The following is a 17,290-nucleotide window of genomic DNA, read 5'->3' as shown; positions in this document are numbered from 1 at the left end:
ACACACATTTTCCCCCCCTTGGATGATTGATGGGACATAGAATCTAATTTCAAAACAATTGCCACCAGGAAAATCTTCCACCATGGAAATATAGGCCACAATTTTTAGTCATTTTGACTATTATTCAGCATAAACTGAGACCTGATGTTCTGGTGTTTAAAAAAGTGATGGTTGTGTCCTTATCCCTTAACATATCCAATAAAGAGCTTCTTAAGATGACAAATCATACTATTTTGTTACTTATCAGTGCCTACTGTTGAGGAGATATATGTATACACGCATTGGTGTATATATCGTAAATGTGTATACATACATAGTTGTAAAGCTTCCTTTGTAGCCAGGCAACAAGAAAATCTCACTTTCTGGAATTACCATTTATTAATGTTGTTTCTTTAAAACTCTTCTGCACAGATTTTACTCTGCATTTTTCAGATAGTAAAAATAACAAAGTCAACAACTAATCTGTTTAATGTGCTAGAAGATAGAGAAACAATTCAGTGTTAGAATATGCATGCATTATATCCTCATAGCTAGTAATGATTTCTGATTCAGCTCTTGACATGTCAGTAGTGAGCTTTTGATCAAATATTATTTAAGGACTGAACTATCTGAAACAACAGTAATACACACCTCATTTCCTCACAAGTAATTGAAAGATTATCTCAGTCACATTAAATTTTAGATTAAACACATATGTAGTGCTCCACATGACGAGTCCATGTTTGGACTTTTCCTCCCAAGTTTATTGCTTTTGCCATGTTATGTTTGGGTCTCAAGTTGGTAATGTGGGAGGCTGTAACATTAGTCCAGGTTGCTCTTAGCACTTGGAGAATACTGATGAGAAGGAGCTGAGAATTCCAATTCAATTGAAATCCTCAGAAAAACACTGGACTTGAATTTGTGTCCAGGTGTGTGGAAGGGCTGGGTTATGTGTGGGTGTCTGTGTGCACAGCATGGTAGGAGTTGTGTAGGTGTGTTTGTGTGCACAGCTTCAAGAATGCTAAGGAAATGACAGAATCAAGATATTGTTAGACTGAGATTATGTTGATAAAGTTGGTGCCAAATTCTTGGTGGCCTTTTGTGATGTAAGGAAAACTCTATCTTCCTTTAGTGTACTTCCTAAGGCAATAAATAAGAAGAATGACCCGATCAGAAAATGAATCAGTCAGACAATAAGAGCGGCAAATGTCATCTGGATATATTTACCTCAGAGGAGGAGGTGGAGCATATTGATATTTCCGAGTGGACTTTTACCGGGAACATCTCCCATTAGCACTAATGAGAGCTGTGTAGTTAAGCCACTGCTGTCTCGTGCTGAGGGCGTATTTGCTAAATGCTAAAGCTTTGAAACTCTTTTTCCCTCTTACATGAAACCCTGGTAATTATGCTAAATGTTTAACTGTAAATATGGCTTTCTATGAGTCCTCCCTGATGTGTGTATGAATATCTAAAAAGAACTGAGACTTTTCATGACTATGCACTTCCTTGGTCACCAATGTCCCTTTCAGAGATAATCTTTTTTTCATCAACACAGCAAAGCCAAATCCTAAGAAGAAAAATCTGAGTGAGTCCCTCCGCTCCCCATCTGGACCCCAACCTGGATTCCTTTGATACTCAGAAGGTCTAGAAATTGTCTTGTTTCTCAGTAGAGTGGTAATATTTTCCATCTGCCCCTCTGAAAGACCAGGCAAAGGCTAAATCCAATGTGATGGAAACACTCCCTAGAATAAAATGCCTAAGGAAAATGAGAAGAATTGAAGAAAAAAACTACCTTCAGTTATTAGGGTAAGGAAGATGAACATTCTAGAAGAACCCAAAGCATCAATAACTTTGGAGAATAGCAACGTTCCTCTTGTGAGCCAGGCACATGTGTAAGACACATCTCATTCACCCCTCCCAGCAGCCTGTCAGGAGGGATGGTTACCTCCATCTTCAGATGCAAAACTTGGCTCAAAAGCTAAGTGGCTATAAGAATCAGAGGGGGGAAATGCTTTCCAGTTAGATAATAATAACACAGATGCCAAGGAGACAAGACTGCTTGGCTTTCGCCTTCAGATATAGAAAGAGTCATTTCCAGGGACAGGCCATTAGCCATGCTCCTCTCTCCCAGTGTCAAAGTAGACATGTGGTTAAAATGCAATGTGAAGGATCTGGATTAGACTAGGAGGGTAGCTCACAACCATGAACTTCTTCACTGTGTCTACCCAGTAGTTGGCCTCCAAGAACCATTCAAAAACTAACCTGTGGTATCATATGGACCAAGCTGTCCCCGTCTCAGTGACTGGAGCACCCAACTCTGTATCTCCGGCAGCATTCTGAGCTGAACAGAGCACAGTGGAAGCATTTGTCAGATCAGTTGGGTGAATGTACAAAGGTCATCACAGTGAGGGTCCTTAGTGGGCTGGCAACTGCAGAGGCTAATGTTGCCACCACATCTGTCCAGGACAAAGAGGTGGAATTCAGCTCCTCTCAAGTTTCTTCTGTCCCTATTGTGATTCCAAGTGATCTTGTACTACCATCCCTAGTCAGGGGCCTCTTTGTCTCCTGGGGTTCAGTTTAGAACTGAGGCCTCACATCTAGCACATCCCCAGGCCTCACCAAAGGGATTGTAATTCTTTACAGAAGACATTTCATTTTGAAAACCTCTTCCTTTTTAGAAACTCAACTACAGCCTAAGGGTGCTTAACATAGGAAGTAACTTCAAGGCTCTAGGGCTGATAGCTAAAAAAATAAACAAACAAACAAACAAACAAAAACACCACCGTGGAAGAGTAAACGTGACCATTTTGCTTCTGTTTCAGGAATACAACTACTTTTCTTGGAACACAAGCCCTTCATCATGTCATTCTAAATTTCTGTAGAAAAGGAACTCCTAGGTCTGTTTCTCTGTATTCACTTCTCAATCTCCTAGGCAGTTACTAGATAAAAAAACATAATGAAGTCTAGTTTCTTTGAACGATTCAACATCTTTTCCTATTTGTTAGAATTGAATGGGCAAATATTACCAGTTTTCCTTTGCTTTCTGTATTAATGGTTTGTCTCTAGAACAGGTGATATGACCAGTTAGTAGAATGCTATTTGGGGCTTTTTGTCAACATGGACAGAATTTCCTGTCCTGAGAAGTAAATCATTGATATAGAAGCAGATCTCCCTGAAGTCAAATGTCTTGTCATATGCTCTGTGGAAGCACAAGGTGGAATTGCCTGCTGGTGGTCAAATGTTGAGTAAAAGCTGAAGAGCTGAAGACTTCTCTTTGGGGCTTGCTTAAAGCTGGAAGGCAGGAGTCAACATGGCCAACACAGGAGGTAGCAGTGGCAGAGGGGAAAAAATATGACATTGAAATATAAATTTATGTTTTCATCCCCCACTCACCTGGGCAAATTTTTCTTACCATACTGTGAGGAATAAATGGGAACATGTGTGACACATAGTACATGTTTATGTTCACATTCATTGATTTGTTCTATTTCAACCTCCCCTTCCGGTAGCCCAATGAAAAATAAGTTAAAAAAATAATATTCCCAAAATGTATTATACTATAAACATATTGACAAGATGGAAGAAATCCAATTGTGATTGCAATGCCTCCTTATTCTCACCACTTTTTCAGAACATGAATTTGAGAAAAAACCAAGCTGACATTTCCTCATGACTAAGTTATGGGCATAAGAGTCCTGATGTCTATCACTGCTGATTTAGAGAAAGTAGAAAACTATCCTGATATTGTGTCATATTCATGAGAGTGCTAATATTAGTTAAATATCATAAACCATGTGTCTTCCAACCAGATACAAAAATCAATATGACATAGGCTATTTATCAATCTCATAGAAGTAACTAACTATAAAGAAACACAATTGGAATTTTTGCATCCATGTTCATCAGGGATATTGGTCTGTAATTCTTCTTTTTGATGGGGTCTTTGTCTGGTTTTGGGATCAAGGTAATGGTGGTCACATAAAACAAGTTTGGAAGTTTCCCTTCCATTTCTATTTTTTGGAACAGTTTCAGAAGAATAGGTATTAATTCTTCTTTAAATGTTTGGTAGAATTCCCCTGGGAAGCCATCTGGCCCTGGGCTTTTGTTTGTTGGGAGATTTTTGATGACTGCTTCAATTTCCTTAGTGGGTATAGGTCTGTTCAGGTTTTCTATTTCTTCCTGGTTCAGTTTTGGTAGTTTATACATCTCTAGGAATGCATCCATTTCTTCCAGATTGTCTAATTTGCTGGCATATAGCTCATAATATGTTCTTATAATTGTTTGTATTTCTTTGGTGTTGGTTGTGATTTCTCCTCTTTCATTCATGATTTTATTTATTTGGGTCATTTCTCTTATTTTTTTTTTTGATAAGTCTGGCCAGGGGGTTATCAATCTTGTTAATTCTTTCAAAGAACCAGCTCCTAGTTTCTTTGATCTGTTCTACTGTTCTTTTGGTTTCTACTTCATTGATTTCTGCTCTGATCTTTATTATTTCTCTTCCCCTTGCTGGGTTTTGGCTTTATTTGCTGTTCTTTCTCCAGCTCCTTTAGGTGTAGGTTTAGGTTGTGTATTTGAGACCTTTCTTGTTTCTTGAGAAAGGCTTGTATTGCTATATAGTTTCCTCTTAGGACTGCCTTTGCTGTATCCCAAAGATTTTGAACAGTTGTGTCAATCAGAGAAAAGCATGTATCATATGATCTCACTGATATGAGGAATTCTTAATCTCAGGAAACAAACTGAGGGTTGCTGGAGTGGTGGGGGATGGGAGGGATGGGGTGGCTGGGTGATAGACATTGGGAAGGGTATGTGCTAAGGTGAGTGCTGTGAATTGTGTAAGACTTGAATCACAGACCTGTGCCTCTGAAACAAATAACACATTATACATTGAAAAAAAAAAAAAAAAAAAGATAGCAGGAAGGGAAAAATGAAGCGGGGGGAATTGGAGGGGGAGATGAACCATGAGAAACTATGGACTCTGAGAACCAAATTGAGGGTTCTAGAGGGGAGGGGGGATGGGTTAACCTGGTGATGGGTATTAAAGAGGGCATGTACTGAATGGAGCACTGGGTGTTATACACAAACAATGAATCATGGAACACTACATCAAAAACTAATGATGTAATGCATGGTGATTAACATAACATAATAAAAGGAAAAAAAAGAAATACAATTGGAGATTTTCTTTTTCCCAATTCAATTCAACACACATTTGTGAATGCCTGCATTAACAAAAGTAGTGTTAAATGGGATAGCTTCAATGATGAAAGGGTACACTCCCTCCTGGGAGGACTTGGGATAGAAGCCAACATATAAGCAAATAATCGTATCACTGTGGGATACCTGCAGGATTAAAGGTAAGCACGAAGTCAGGTGCAAGGAAGGATTCTTGGTTGTGGGTTCCCAAGGAAGGTATTCTGGAAGTGAGATATATCACTAGAGTTTAAAACCACAAATACTAAATTTCCTTAGTGGAGAAAAAAGGCAAGGCCATTCTAAGAAAGGTAACATGAATGTGCAAAATACTTTCAGGCCTAGAAAACTACTTATTATCAGAACACAGGGTCCCCCCCCCCCAATCTCTCTGCCTTTGCAAATGGAGCTCCCTTGGCCTGAAAATTGTTTTGTTTTATTTTTTATCATTCTTGGTTTATAGGTGTTTGAACTCTGTATGTGCATTACTGGAAGACTTGGTTTTGTGTCCTAGTATATGAAACTCTATAAGGCCAGATGTTTTTTTGTTGTATTCCTTAGGAACAAACCTACCACCATCATCAGGTTAACTGTGAGCTCCCAGTGCTCCAGAAAACAATTATTGCACCACAAGAGTTTAAGTCCCCATGGGCTACAGACCTGGGAGATCCATTTGTAGCTTCTTAGCCTGTGGCTGGAGAGCTTAGATTATGCATAATCTCCTCCTCCAGTCAAAACTAGTAGTAAAATAACTCAGAAAGGCATTTGTGGAAGCTTTACTGCCTTTGTTAATGCCACGTGGGTCCTGGATTTTAAACTTCTGTGATAATCGCAAGGAAGTTGTCATTAAAATCATTAATTTGTTCACTCAACAGGCAAAGGCTGTCAGTGCTCTCTTCATGATTACCCAATTCTGATACCTTTTTACCACCAATACCACTGGCCATCTAGTTAAAGTCAGCATCTTCTCTCACCTGGATTGTTGCAATAGTCTTCCAGCTAATGTCCCTATCTACCCCTTGCCCTCCTGCCCCCTACTTTTCATACAATAACCAATTTTGTTAAAATGCAAATCGGATTTCTCACTCTTTTGCTCAAAACTCTACAGTGTCTTCCAGACCCTTACAGAAAAATACAAAATAACAAACATTGCATATGTTTAATACTCATTGAATGAATAAAATGACATGAATTAATTAAGTGCCTATGAATCATGAGAAACTGAGCTTAATGTAGGGGTACAAAGACAGTGACATTCTTTTCTCTCCAGAGGTTTATATTTTGGGATGTGAGGTGAATTCACAAATGAATGAATACAAAAATAATGTTATTTTATCTGGTCAAAGTCTGATTAAAAATAGTTTGGACACAAATAATGGAATGACCAGTTCTCCCTGGTTGGTTACAGAGGGTGAGGGAGTGGTGATATTTGAGTCATAAAATAGTAGAAATTCCAGGGGGTTAAAGGGTATGGAGAGGCTTTCCAGGCAAGAGAACCACAGGAACAAAGGTATTGAGGTGTGAATTCATAGCCAAGGAACAGCAGGTGCTTTAATATGGCAGGACACAGGACATAGGATGAGAGAGGGGAGGGAAGGTGCAGAGGCTAAAAGTTAGGTTAGAAAAGATAAACTAAAAGCCTTATATATCTGTATTTCATTGCTTGAGTTTACTATATATCTTCCAAGCAATGGGGAGTCACTAAGGTTTTTAAGATGGGAGAAATTAGATTCAATTTATACATCTGGAAGCACTAGGAAGGGTCCATTAGAGAATTCAAAGTTGATTAATAGTAAGAACTAATATTTATTGAATGCCAGCTATTTACTAAGCTCTGTGCTAAGTCCTTCACTTTTACTTCATTTAATTCTCAGATCAGCCTATGCAATTGGTACTGTTCTCATCCCCCTTTAGAGATGGAAAGCTAAGACAGAGAGATGTCAAACCTAAGGTCATACTGTAGTAGGTTACAGAACCAAAACAGAAACCCAGAGAATCAGACTTTGGAAAACAGAGGGGAAAATATATTAAGGAGATAAAGTTCCAGAACATAATCTATTATCAAATAAAAGGGATAAGGGAGGGAGGAGTGGAAGCCTCAGATGCCCCCTAGGCTTTCTAGCTTGGATTACTCAGTGTATGGCAATGTGGATTACTATGTACAAGATGGGACAAATTTAAAAGAAGAGCTAATGAGGCACTTTAAATATATTTGTTTTTACATGCCTGTGGGAAATCTGGAAAGCATATGGGCATACAAGTAAGATGAACATATAGGTTTGGGTCTCAGTAGAGTAGGAGATGCAGATTTGGAACAGGGGAGGTGAGGTCATAGGGTAAACAAGATCAAACATCAATAGAAGAGTGCTACTGGTTGAATCGTGTCCCCCTAAAACATTGAACTCCTAACACCTGTACCACCTGAATGTGGTCTTATTTGAAAACACAATAAGGTCTTTGCAGATGATCAAGTTAAGATGAGGTCATTAGGATGAGTCCTAATCCAATATGACTGTGTGTTTATAAAAAGGATGAATTTGGACTCAGATGCACACACATGAAGAACACCATGCACAAGATGAAAGCAGAGAGCAGGGTGATGCATCCACAATCCAAGGAATACCACAGAGTGCCAGCAAACCACCAGAAACTAAAGGAGAGGCATGTAACAGAGTCTCCTTCACAGCCTCAGAAGGAGCCAACACTTTGATCATGGATTTCTAGCCTCCAGAACTGGGAGATAATACATTTCTGTTATTTAGGCTACCAGTTTGTGGTACTTTGTTAAAGCAACCCTAGCAAAGTAATAAAAACAGGGAGAGCATGGAAGAGTGAGTGATTATTGGTAATGACTGAACAGATACTGTTAGTTCAAAAATGAGCTTGCCAGTCAAAGAAGCTGGAAAAATATTCCAAGAAAAAAATGAGTTTGTGAAAATGCATGGAAGTCTAAGAAAGGATGTGCCAGCAGTTTGCACTGGGCTGATCACAAGCTGCAGCTGTGGAGTGGTGAGAACATGGTGATCTGTTCATGAAAGTTCTTGTAAACAGCACTCTACAAATTTCATCTTATAATTGATAGAGAGCAATCCGAGGCCCAAGGGAATGATTAAACATGTTTTTTTGTTTGTTTGTTTTAAAATGCTCCTATTCTGTAAATACAATGGCAGTGGCAGCATAGTTTTTGAAGTTACCAAAATGATCCCATTAAAATAGGCAGAGCAAAACTGAAGGATCATGAATAATACCTGCAAATAAAGCTCAGTGCTGAGATACCCCCATAATTACCAAGGGACAAATTAGGCACAGCTCTTAAGAGCCATGTGATATTGGCAACTATGCAGGAAGAGGCAGAGGGAAGGCCTTGAGGACAGAAGAACCCCCAAATCCCCAACAGCCACTCACTGGAAAGTGCAGTGGGCCAATCTTACAGGAATAGAAAGACCTAGAAATGTGTTCTCAATGATCCAGTGCAAGGACAAGTCCACAGGGACCATAATGAAATAACGTCTGATGCTATTGGAGCAGTCTCATTACACACAGAGTGAAGACCTTTCCAAGAAAAGGCTCCACATTGAAGAGAATCTGCTGTGAATAGATTCCAAGTTAAGCAGGACAGGGACAGCCACGAGACCTGAAGGAGAAGGTCCAGATTCAAAAGAAGGGTCAGGGAAACAGAGGCAGCTGGTGTCAGAAAATTGACAAGTTATATTCTTTTTTGTCACTCATGAGAACAAAAGAGGAATGAGCTCTGGAGCTATGACACCAGCCAAGCCATCCTGGTCCCCTTACCCCTCCTAAAACTACATAAAAACTAAACTAACTCTTTTTTTTTTATTATTTTATTATGTTATGTTAATCACCATACATTACATCATTTGTTTTTGATGCAGTGTTCCATGATTCATTGTTTGCATATAACATCCAGTGCTCCATTCAATACATGCCCTCTTTTTAAACTTAGCAATGAGAAAAAAATCAAAACTATTATAAGGAAAAGAGAATAGAAAAATGATGATGTTCTTACAGATAATGAAAGCATACCAAGAAAACATGTAGAAAACCGATAAAAACCATAAGCAAATATTTCAAAATGAGTTGAAAGAAATTAAGAGAATTATAAAAGTTATGAAAGAATAATATAAATCAGAATTAGAAAATAATTAGAAAAGAAATGTATAGAAAAAAGTAAGATTTGACAAGAAAGATGAACCCAATATAGAATTCTAATTTTTTTTTAAAAAGAAGCTCAGAAATGAAAACTCAACTAGTAGGGGTGTGACGCCATTCAAACACCATAGTTAGAAGACAAATAGAAAGTAGAAAGGAGGAAAAAAATTTAAATCAGTAAGCTATTTGAGATCAAAAGCATTCAGGGGTGTTGATTGATATGGAAGATAAAGAAGATACAACATAAATAAATAGGAGGCCTCAAAGAAGAATACCAAAGTAATGGAACAAACAAACAAACAAAATACTCAATACGATAAATAAAGAAGACTTGAAGGCTGAAAGAATATCAGATTTTTATCAGACTTCCATGAGAACACTTCATGCTAGTAAGCAATGAAGGAACAAATTTAAGACTTAAATAAATAAGTTGCAGACCTTGGATTTCATATGGAATATGCATGGATTTTACAGCCATCGAACCTGATCCTCCAATGCAAAGGTTTCCCCAGCTATTCTGCTTTTGTGCTTCATTACTGTATCCCTATCATCCTCCCCTCTTGGTATCAGAAAGCCTTTGCATCAGGTAGGTGAAGTTCTTTCACAGACTCTAGAAATGGGCACCAATTTTCATGCAAAATTGTGAGACTTCAGGGTCCTCATAATAGATGGAAATTTATTCCCATGCAAGTCAAGATTGATAACCACATGCTCTTATAAATATGCAAGAACTGAGAGAATATTGTCCCTATGCACCTTTCTTAGGGGGATCTACTAGAGAATAAGGTTCAGACAACTAAACATACTGCAGAGTCATTGACATAACAGCTGGAGAAGTATTCTAGCCAATAAAAAAAGGGTGATATGAATAGCCAAAGCAACCTTGAAAAAGAAACACAAAGCTGAAGGCACCACAATTTCGGACTTCAAGTTATATTACAAAGCTGTAGTAATCAAAACAGTATGGTAGTGGCACAAAAATAGACTACATAGATCAATGGAACACAATAAAAGAAAACCCACAAATAAATCCACAACTATATGGTCAATTAATCTTTTACAAAGCAGGAAAGACTATCCAATGGGGAAAAGACAGTCTCTTCAACAAATGGTGTTGGGAAAACTGGACAGCAACATGCAAAAGAATGAAACTGGACCATTTTCATACACCATACACAAAAATAAATTCAAAATGGATTAAAGACCTAAATGTGAGGCATGAAACAATAAAAATCCTAGAGGAAAACTCAGGCAGTAATGTCTTTGACATCAGCCATATCAACTTCTTCTAGAAGTATCTCCTGAGGCAAGGGAAACAAAAGCAAAAATAAACTATGGGGACTTCATCAAGATAAAAAGCTTTTGCACAGCGAAGGAAACCATCAACAAAACTAAAAGGCAACCTATGGAATGGGAGAAGACATTTGCAAATGACATATCTGATTAAGTGCTAGTATCCAAAATATATAAAGAACTTATAAAAGTCAACACCCAAAACCCAAATAATCCAATTTAAAAATGGGCAGAAGGCATGAATAGACATTTTTCCAAAGAAGACAAAGAGATGGCCAACAGACACATGAAATGATTCTCAACATCACTCATCATCAGGGAAATGCAAATCAAAACTATAAACTCACAGAGAATGGCTAAAATCAGCAACACAAGAAACAATAGGTGTTGGCAAGAATGCAGAGAAAGGGGAACTTCTTGCACTGTTGGTGGGAATGCAAACTGGTGCAGCCACTCTGGAAAACAGAATGGCGGTTCCTCAAAAAGTTAAAAATAGAACTACCCTATGATCCAGCAACTACACTACTTTATATTTACTCAAGAATACAAAAATACTAATCCAAAGGCAGACATGTACCCCAATATTTATAACAACACTATCTATACTAGCTAAATTATGGAAACAGCTTAAGTGTCCATTCCTGATGAATGGATAAAGAAGATGTGATATGTACATCATTTGCTTGTGTGTGTGTGTGTGTGTGTGTGTGTGTGTGTGTGTGTGTGTGTGTAGGAATATTATTCAGCCATAAAAAAGAATGAAATCTTGCCATTTGCGGGCGCCTGGGTGGCTCAGTTGTTAAGCAACTGCCTTCGGCTCAGGTCATGGTCCCAGGGTCCTGGGATCGAGTCCCACATCGGGCTCCCTGCTCCGCGGGAAGCCTGCTTCTCCCTCTCCCACTCCCCCTGCTTGTGTTCCCTCTCTCACTGTGTCTCTCTCTGTCAAATAAATAAATAAAATCTTTAAAAAAAAAAAAAAAAAAATCTTGCCATTTGCAACAACATGGATGGAGCTAGAGAGTCTTATGCTAAGCAAAATAAGTCAATCAGAGAAAGACAGAAACCACATGATTTCACTCATATGTGGAATTTAAGAAACAAAATAAATGAGCAAAGGGAAAAAAAGAGAGAGAAGAAAACCAAGAAACAGACTCTTAACTACAGAGAACAAACTGATGGTTACCATGGAGGGGAGGTTGGTGGGGAGATGGGCTAAATAGGTGATGGGGATTAAGGAGTGCACTTGTCGTGATGAGCCCTGGGTGTTGTATGGAATTGTTGAATCACTGTGTTGTACACCTAAAACTAATGTTAACTAATTACACTGTATGTTAACTAATTGGAAATTAAATAAAAAATTTTTTAAATTTTTAAAGGGTGATAGACTCAGAATATCACCATTTCACAACCCTTAATGAATGAATGGATCTAGGAAATGATCATTAGTGGATGATGGCATCATAAAGGAGAACATTAGGGTCTCCTCAAGGAAGTAGTCAACATCACCTGCTAAAAATGATCAAACTTGAATCTGATCAACAGTAACTACCCAACTGAAGAAAACACAAAGGACAAATATGTTAACCATACCACATGTGTGCAATCATCAAAACCAAGACAGTGAAAAATAGGCAGGAAATTAAAAAAAAAAAATGGAAGAAGAATCGTGGTATAAAAGAGACATAAGATACATATCAAATAATCATCACATATAGGTCTTGTTGGGATTGTATTTCAAACAAACCCTAAGGAAAATACGATCATCGGGAAAATATGAAAATCGAGTATTTTTGATAATATTAAATTATCCTTATTTGTAATGTAATAATGGTATGGCATTTATGTTTGTCAATTACATTTAATAAAATACTTACAGATGAAATAACATGATGCTTGGGATTTGCTTCAAGATTATCTGGTGTCAGAGAGTAAGTGAAGGTATAAGTAAAAAATTATGTATGGTGCATACATGTATCAATAATTAATCTGGGTGAAGCGTATAGTGGATTCAATACACTATTTTTTCTCCTTCTGTATATGTTTGAAATTTTCAATAATAAAACATTTATTTTAGAAGACATCAGGAGGGTTTGAAAGCACATGCATTCTGGTCTAGTCTAGTACCTCAGACTTGCATGGCGCCCTAGGAGAAATCCATCTCCTGAGTACCACTGAGCACATAAAGATACTGACCAGAAAGGGTGTGTGTAGATTGTCAAAGTGGCAAATCCCTTCTACACCTGAGTTTCCAACACATTTCATATTTCAAGTCAGTGGATTGCCTCTAATGAGGCCAAAGATTGCAGGGACTTCTCAAAGCAAAGATTTAAGAATAAGGGTAATTGGGGCGCCTGGGTGGCTCAGTCGTTAAGTGTCTGCCTTCAGCTCAGGTCATGATCCCAGGGTCCTGGGATCGAGCCCTGAATTGGGCTCCCTGCTCGGTGGAAGCCTGCTTCTCCCTCTCCCACTCCCCTTGCTTGTGTTCCCTCTTTCACTGTCTCTGTCAAATAAATAAATAAAATCTAAAAAAAAAAGAATAAGGGTACTTGTTAAGCAGTTATCTTTGGGCCTTAAATTAATAAGCCACTAAAGTAACTGTTTCTTGTGGGCTTGGTGTTTGAATTATAAATGATCACTCATTTCTTTCTTATTCTCCATGTTTTCTTTCTAGATATTTCCACACAATCTACTTAGGTATTCGAAGTCGACAGAGTGGGGAGAATGACAGATGGAGGTTTTACTGGAAAATGGTGTATGAGTATGCAGATGTGAGTATGCTGCATTTGCTAGCCACCTTTCTGGAAAGTGCTCCACAGCTGGTCCTGCAGCTCTGCATTATCGTACAGACTCATAGCTTACAGGCCCTCCAAGGTAAGGGCTTGTAATTTGGTTTCTGACTTTGGGGAAAGATTGGCTACTTTTGTCACAATCCAAAAAACTGTTCTAATACCCTTTATTGACAGAGGCCATGGTTCTCCCTGTTAGATGTCTGCTATTTGACACAAGAATTTGTGAATGATGTGTGTTTTCTTCTTCACGATTACTTGTGATGGCTAATTTACAGAAAGACAATTCTTTTTTGCCTTCAAGCTGCCCTCTGAGTAGGAAAAACATTTCTATGATTTTACGTTTGGTCAGAATGAAAATAGAGGCAACTGGGTTTTTCTGGCTTGTGTGATAGAGTAATTTCCAAAACCTTGAAAAAAAAAAAAGGCCTAGCTCTCTTTCTTTCTAATAATATTTATACACATGTTTGAATATGAGGGTAATCTCTATCATTTCCTTTTGACATTAAGAAACAGAATGAGATTAAAAGGAAATAGTAGATTACTATAATATTGTTTTCAAAGTCATAGGAGAAAAAATGTTGTCAATATTTAACAATACATTGTTTATATACTACTAAGTTTTATAAAACAAATATTATCAGATTAATATTTTTGTGTTTTGCTGTCTTGTTTGATAACCTCATCACTAAAACCATCACTTATCTGCACTGATGTTTCCTTAGGCTCTGCTATTCAAATCTTTTCTAGCAGCAAGAAGATCAGACAGACCAGTGGGTGCATAGGTGAATAAATGGGTGGGTGGATGGATAGCCATTTTGTAAATAAGGAGTTTCCTGGCAATTTGTCTATCTTATAACTAAATAGATTTTGTGAATCAGTTAACATAACATGCTCATTTTCTTTCCATTTCATTAGAGCCTTTGCTGTGACTTCCTCTATGTACACACATGTTAGTGTCCTGTTCTGGGCCATGCTCTAACTTGAGATTTGATCTGGTTGGTCCGGGGAATCTCTACAGTGTCCTTGTAACATTTTATAGCAAGGAGTACATTACCTTAGACTGAGCACTTTACTTGGCGAGGTGTGGGGGGCATATTAGAGGAGAAGAAAGATGGAGAGCGTACTGGTAGCCAAGGACCCATTTATTTGTGAATTTCTGGCCAACCCTGGCTCCACACTAGAATAGCTTTGGTCTAAGAAGTTTGAGAAAAGGGTCAAAGAGATCTGTGGGCTGTGATTCTCAAATGCTAGAAAGCAAATTGGAAGAAAGAGAAAGTCGTGTTTTAGCACAGAAACAGACAAGAAAAGCCTGGAGAAAATAAGAAGTATAAATTAGCTGTGAACGACTGTCTTTAGTGGTGAAAGACCACAGGCTGCAGAGAAAGGATCTGGATTTGGTCACTCACTTCCTTGCTGTGAGACCTTGTGCAGGTCACTTAATGTCTCTGGGCCCCCGCTTCTCAAATGTAAAGGTCACCAATGAAACTAGATTAATTTCAAACTCCTTGGAGCTCTGTTCCATCTCTCTCTCTCTGTCTCAAATAAATAAATAAAATCTTAAAAATAATAATAATAGTAATTACACAAAAGGAAAACCCAGGCACAAATGTGGAGTATTGCAAGCTGCCTTCCTGTGGCCCAAGATTACTGGGTGTCCCTACTGGTTTTCTAAAAAATTTAGAAAATCATAGAGAAGTTTTTATCCTAAAGATGGTGGAGATAGAGCAAGAAAAGAGAGAGAGAGCCTAAGAAAATGAGATCACTTTGGTTGGAGAGTTTTATGTAGTTTTATAGAAAAAAAAAAATAGAAAGCAATCCTTACTTTTTCTCAGATTATTCATTCTAAGCACAGGAATCAAAATTTCTGTTTCACAGAGTTGTGGCTCTTCACTGACACCTGGTGTCCCCAGCTTATCTGTTAAGCTCACATTTGCATGAGGCTTACTTTGGGAGCCAGACCTCATCCTCCGCCAAGGCAAGCCATGCTGTCAGAATTGGAAAGCTGTAGGGAAAATGTGTTCTGTATCGCTCCCAAGGTGGTCAAAAGACAGGCTGATTCAAAGATCACTAGGATCAATGCAAGTCATTGAGTGCAAGATGAGGAATTAGCCTTCTGGGTGGGTCTTGGTGTTGCCATTTTTTAACAAGGAAGGTGGGCAGAAAGCTATGTCAAAGACCAAACAGTGGAAAATACATGACAGCAAACAACAACCATAAAGCCTCCAGCAAATGAAGATGAGCCCAGGCAACACTACCTGAATCAGTTTGCATTTTGAAGAGAAACCTGTCTTCAGAGAGAGCTTCCAAATTCAACCCTCCGCTGATAGATGATCCCACTTAAAATGTTACCAGCTTATAAATTAAACTGTGTGAATAAATTACAGGAACAAAGCTTTTCTCCTCTAGAAGAAGAAAAATAAATGTGATAGAAGCTAGTCTGACATATATTTTCATATATATTTATGGTATAAGATTCTTGGGATTTATATATAAAAACACAACTTTCTGCAATGGATGCAAATAATCAATGGCATGAACCCTCTGAAGTATTTGCAAATAGCTCTGAATTAAAAACTGTAAAATATCCTTATTTAGCAGGTAGAGAGTGGTCCTAAGTCTGCAAGTCATTCTTGTATATGCCTGTCTAGAATTATTAGCTTTTAAGATAAAAACAATAATGCCTTTTTATCCCAATTTCAATCATCTATTACTCTCTGAAGGACACTCTTTTAAACACCAGTAAGAAAATCAAAGAAGAGATGTGACATTTTAAAACAGCTGCTTAAAAATTGCATTCTCCTTATGGAAGGAAGTTGGCATCGCCTTAAAACACTGCTAGCTGTGAAAATCCTTTCTCAGCATTCCTTACTTATTGAATAATTGAGTCAGAGGTACCTCATTGGACTGGAGGCTGACAGGCTCAGTGGTGAACTGTGCAAGTAAAGTGTCATGGTTTCTCAGTTGACACTATCCCAGGAAGGACAGTTTGGCTCCTGCCCTCAGACCAGGAATCAGAGTAAGGCAGAAACTCGGACATGAACATCCAGTCTTTTCGCTCCACGTTGGTACCTTAGACACAACTGTTGCTCTTCATTGGATCTGGAGTTTTCCTAGGAATATCTATCTCTGAAGTTAAGAAACACTCAAGAGGATGCAAATGTACATGCATAGCTAAGATGGTACAAGTGCAGAAGTTTCCAGTATACACCTCATTATGATTTTCCAATCCAATTCCATATCCTTGCCAGAAGAGGAAGAGACAGACAGAGGAGGCAGATGCCGGGGGTGGGGGGCGGGAGGAGAGAGAAAAATGCAGGAAGGAAGGAAAGAAAGAGGGATAGGGAGAGAGAGGGAGGGAGAAAGACTGCCTGGTAAACTAAGATGGGCAACGGTGCACCTGTTCGTCTTAATTTGAGGACACTGCTCTCGGTGTTAAAGATATTAAGATGTGGTCTGAGGCCTGTCTATCCTATTTTCAAGCAACATCTCAAACCCATCCAGGGCCTTTGATTATATCTAAATGGTACGAGAAAAGGTAAATGGATAACTGTCTACGTTCTGTAGAAAGAAATTACCCTACCTGGTCTTTTGGATGTAAAATGAGCAAGCTACACCTAGAGGGTCTCTAAGTCACTTCGAGTTTTGTGAGTGTGATTCTCTGAATACTCAGTTTTGGTTGTGCAGACCCAGCCTCGCAAAGTTGGAGGAGAAGATACTGATTCATGTACAAACAAGTGTCCACAGGCCTTCCCTAGCAATGCATCATTGCTCAGCGCCAGGCTCCATGCTCCATGCTCCACGTTCCATGCTCCATGAAGCAGCCTGGGGAACGATGTGCAGCATCATGGCACACCATGTATTCCCTCTGT

The 17,290-nt window shown here is 38.5% G+C and overlaps 1 protein-coding gene across 2 annotated transcripts in view; it reads left to right on the top strand.

Moving 5' to 3' along the window:
* The window catches only part of XKR4 (XK related 4), a 433,474-nt gene that overhangs the window by 247,263 nt on the left and 168,921 nt on the right, over nucleotides 1-17,290 (top strand). For both annotated transcript variants that reach the window (XR_004919870.2, XM_036100276.2), the window contains exon 2: nucleotides 13,304-13,503. Coding sequence is in view for 1 of the 2 variants with exons in the window: in XM_036100276.2 (XP_035956169.1) it covers nucleotides 13,304-13,503 (200 nt within the window). In the remaining variant the exon portion in view is untranslated. The remainder of the gene's footprint in view (nucleotides 1-13,303; nucleotides 13,504-17,290) is intronic.

Source organism: Halichoerus grypus, chromosome 5 (assembly GCF_964656455.1).
Source record: "Halichoerus grypus chromosome 5, mHalGry1.hap1.1, whole genome shotgun sequence".
Lineage (NCBI taxonomy): Eukaryota > Metazoa > Chordata > Mammalia > Carnivora > Phocidae > Halichoerus > Halichoerus grypus.
Note: the sequence above shows the minus strand (reverse complement) of the source record. Positions and strands in the feature narration are given on the sequence as shown.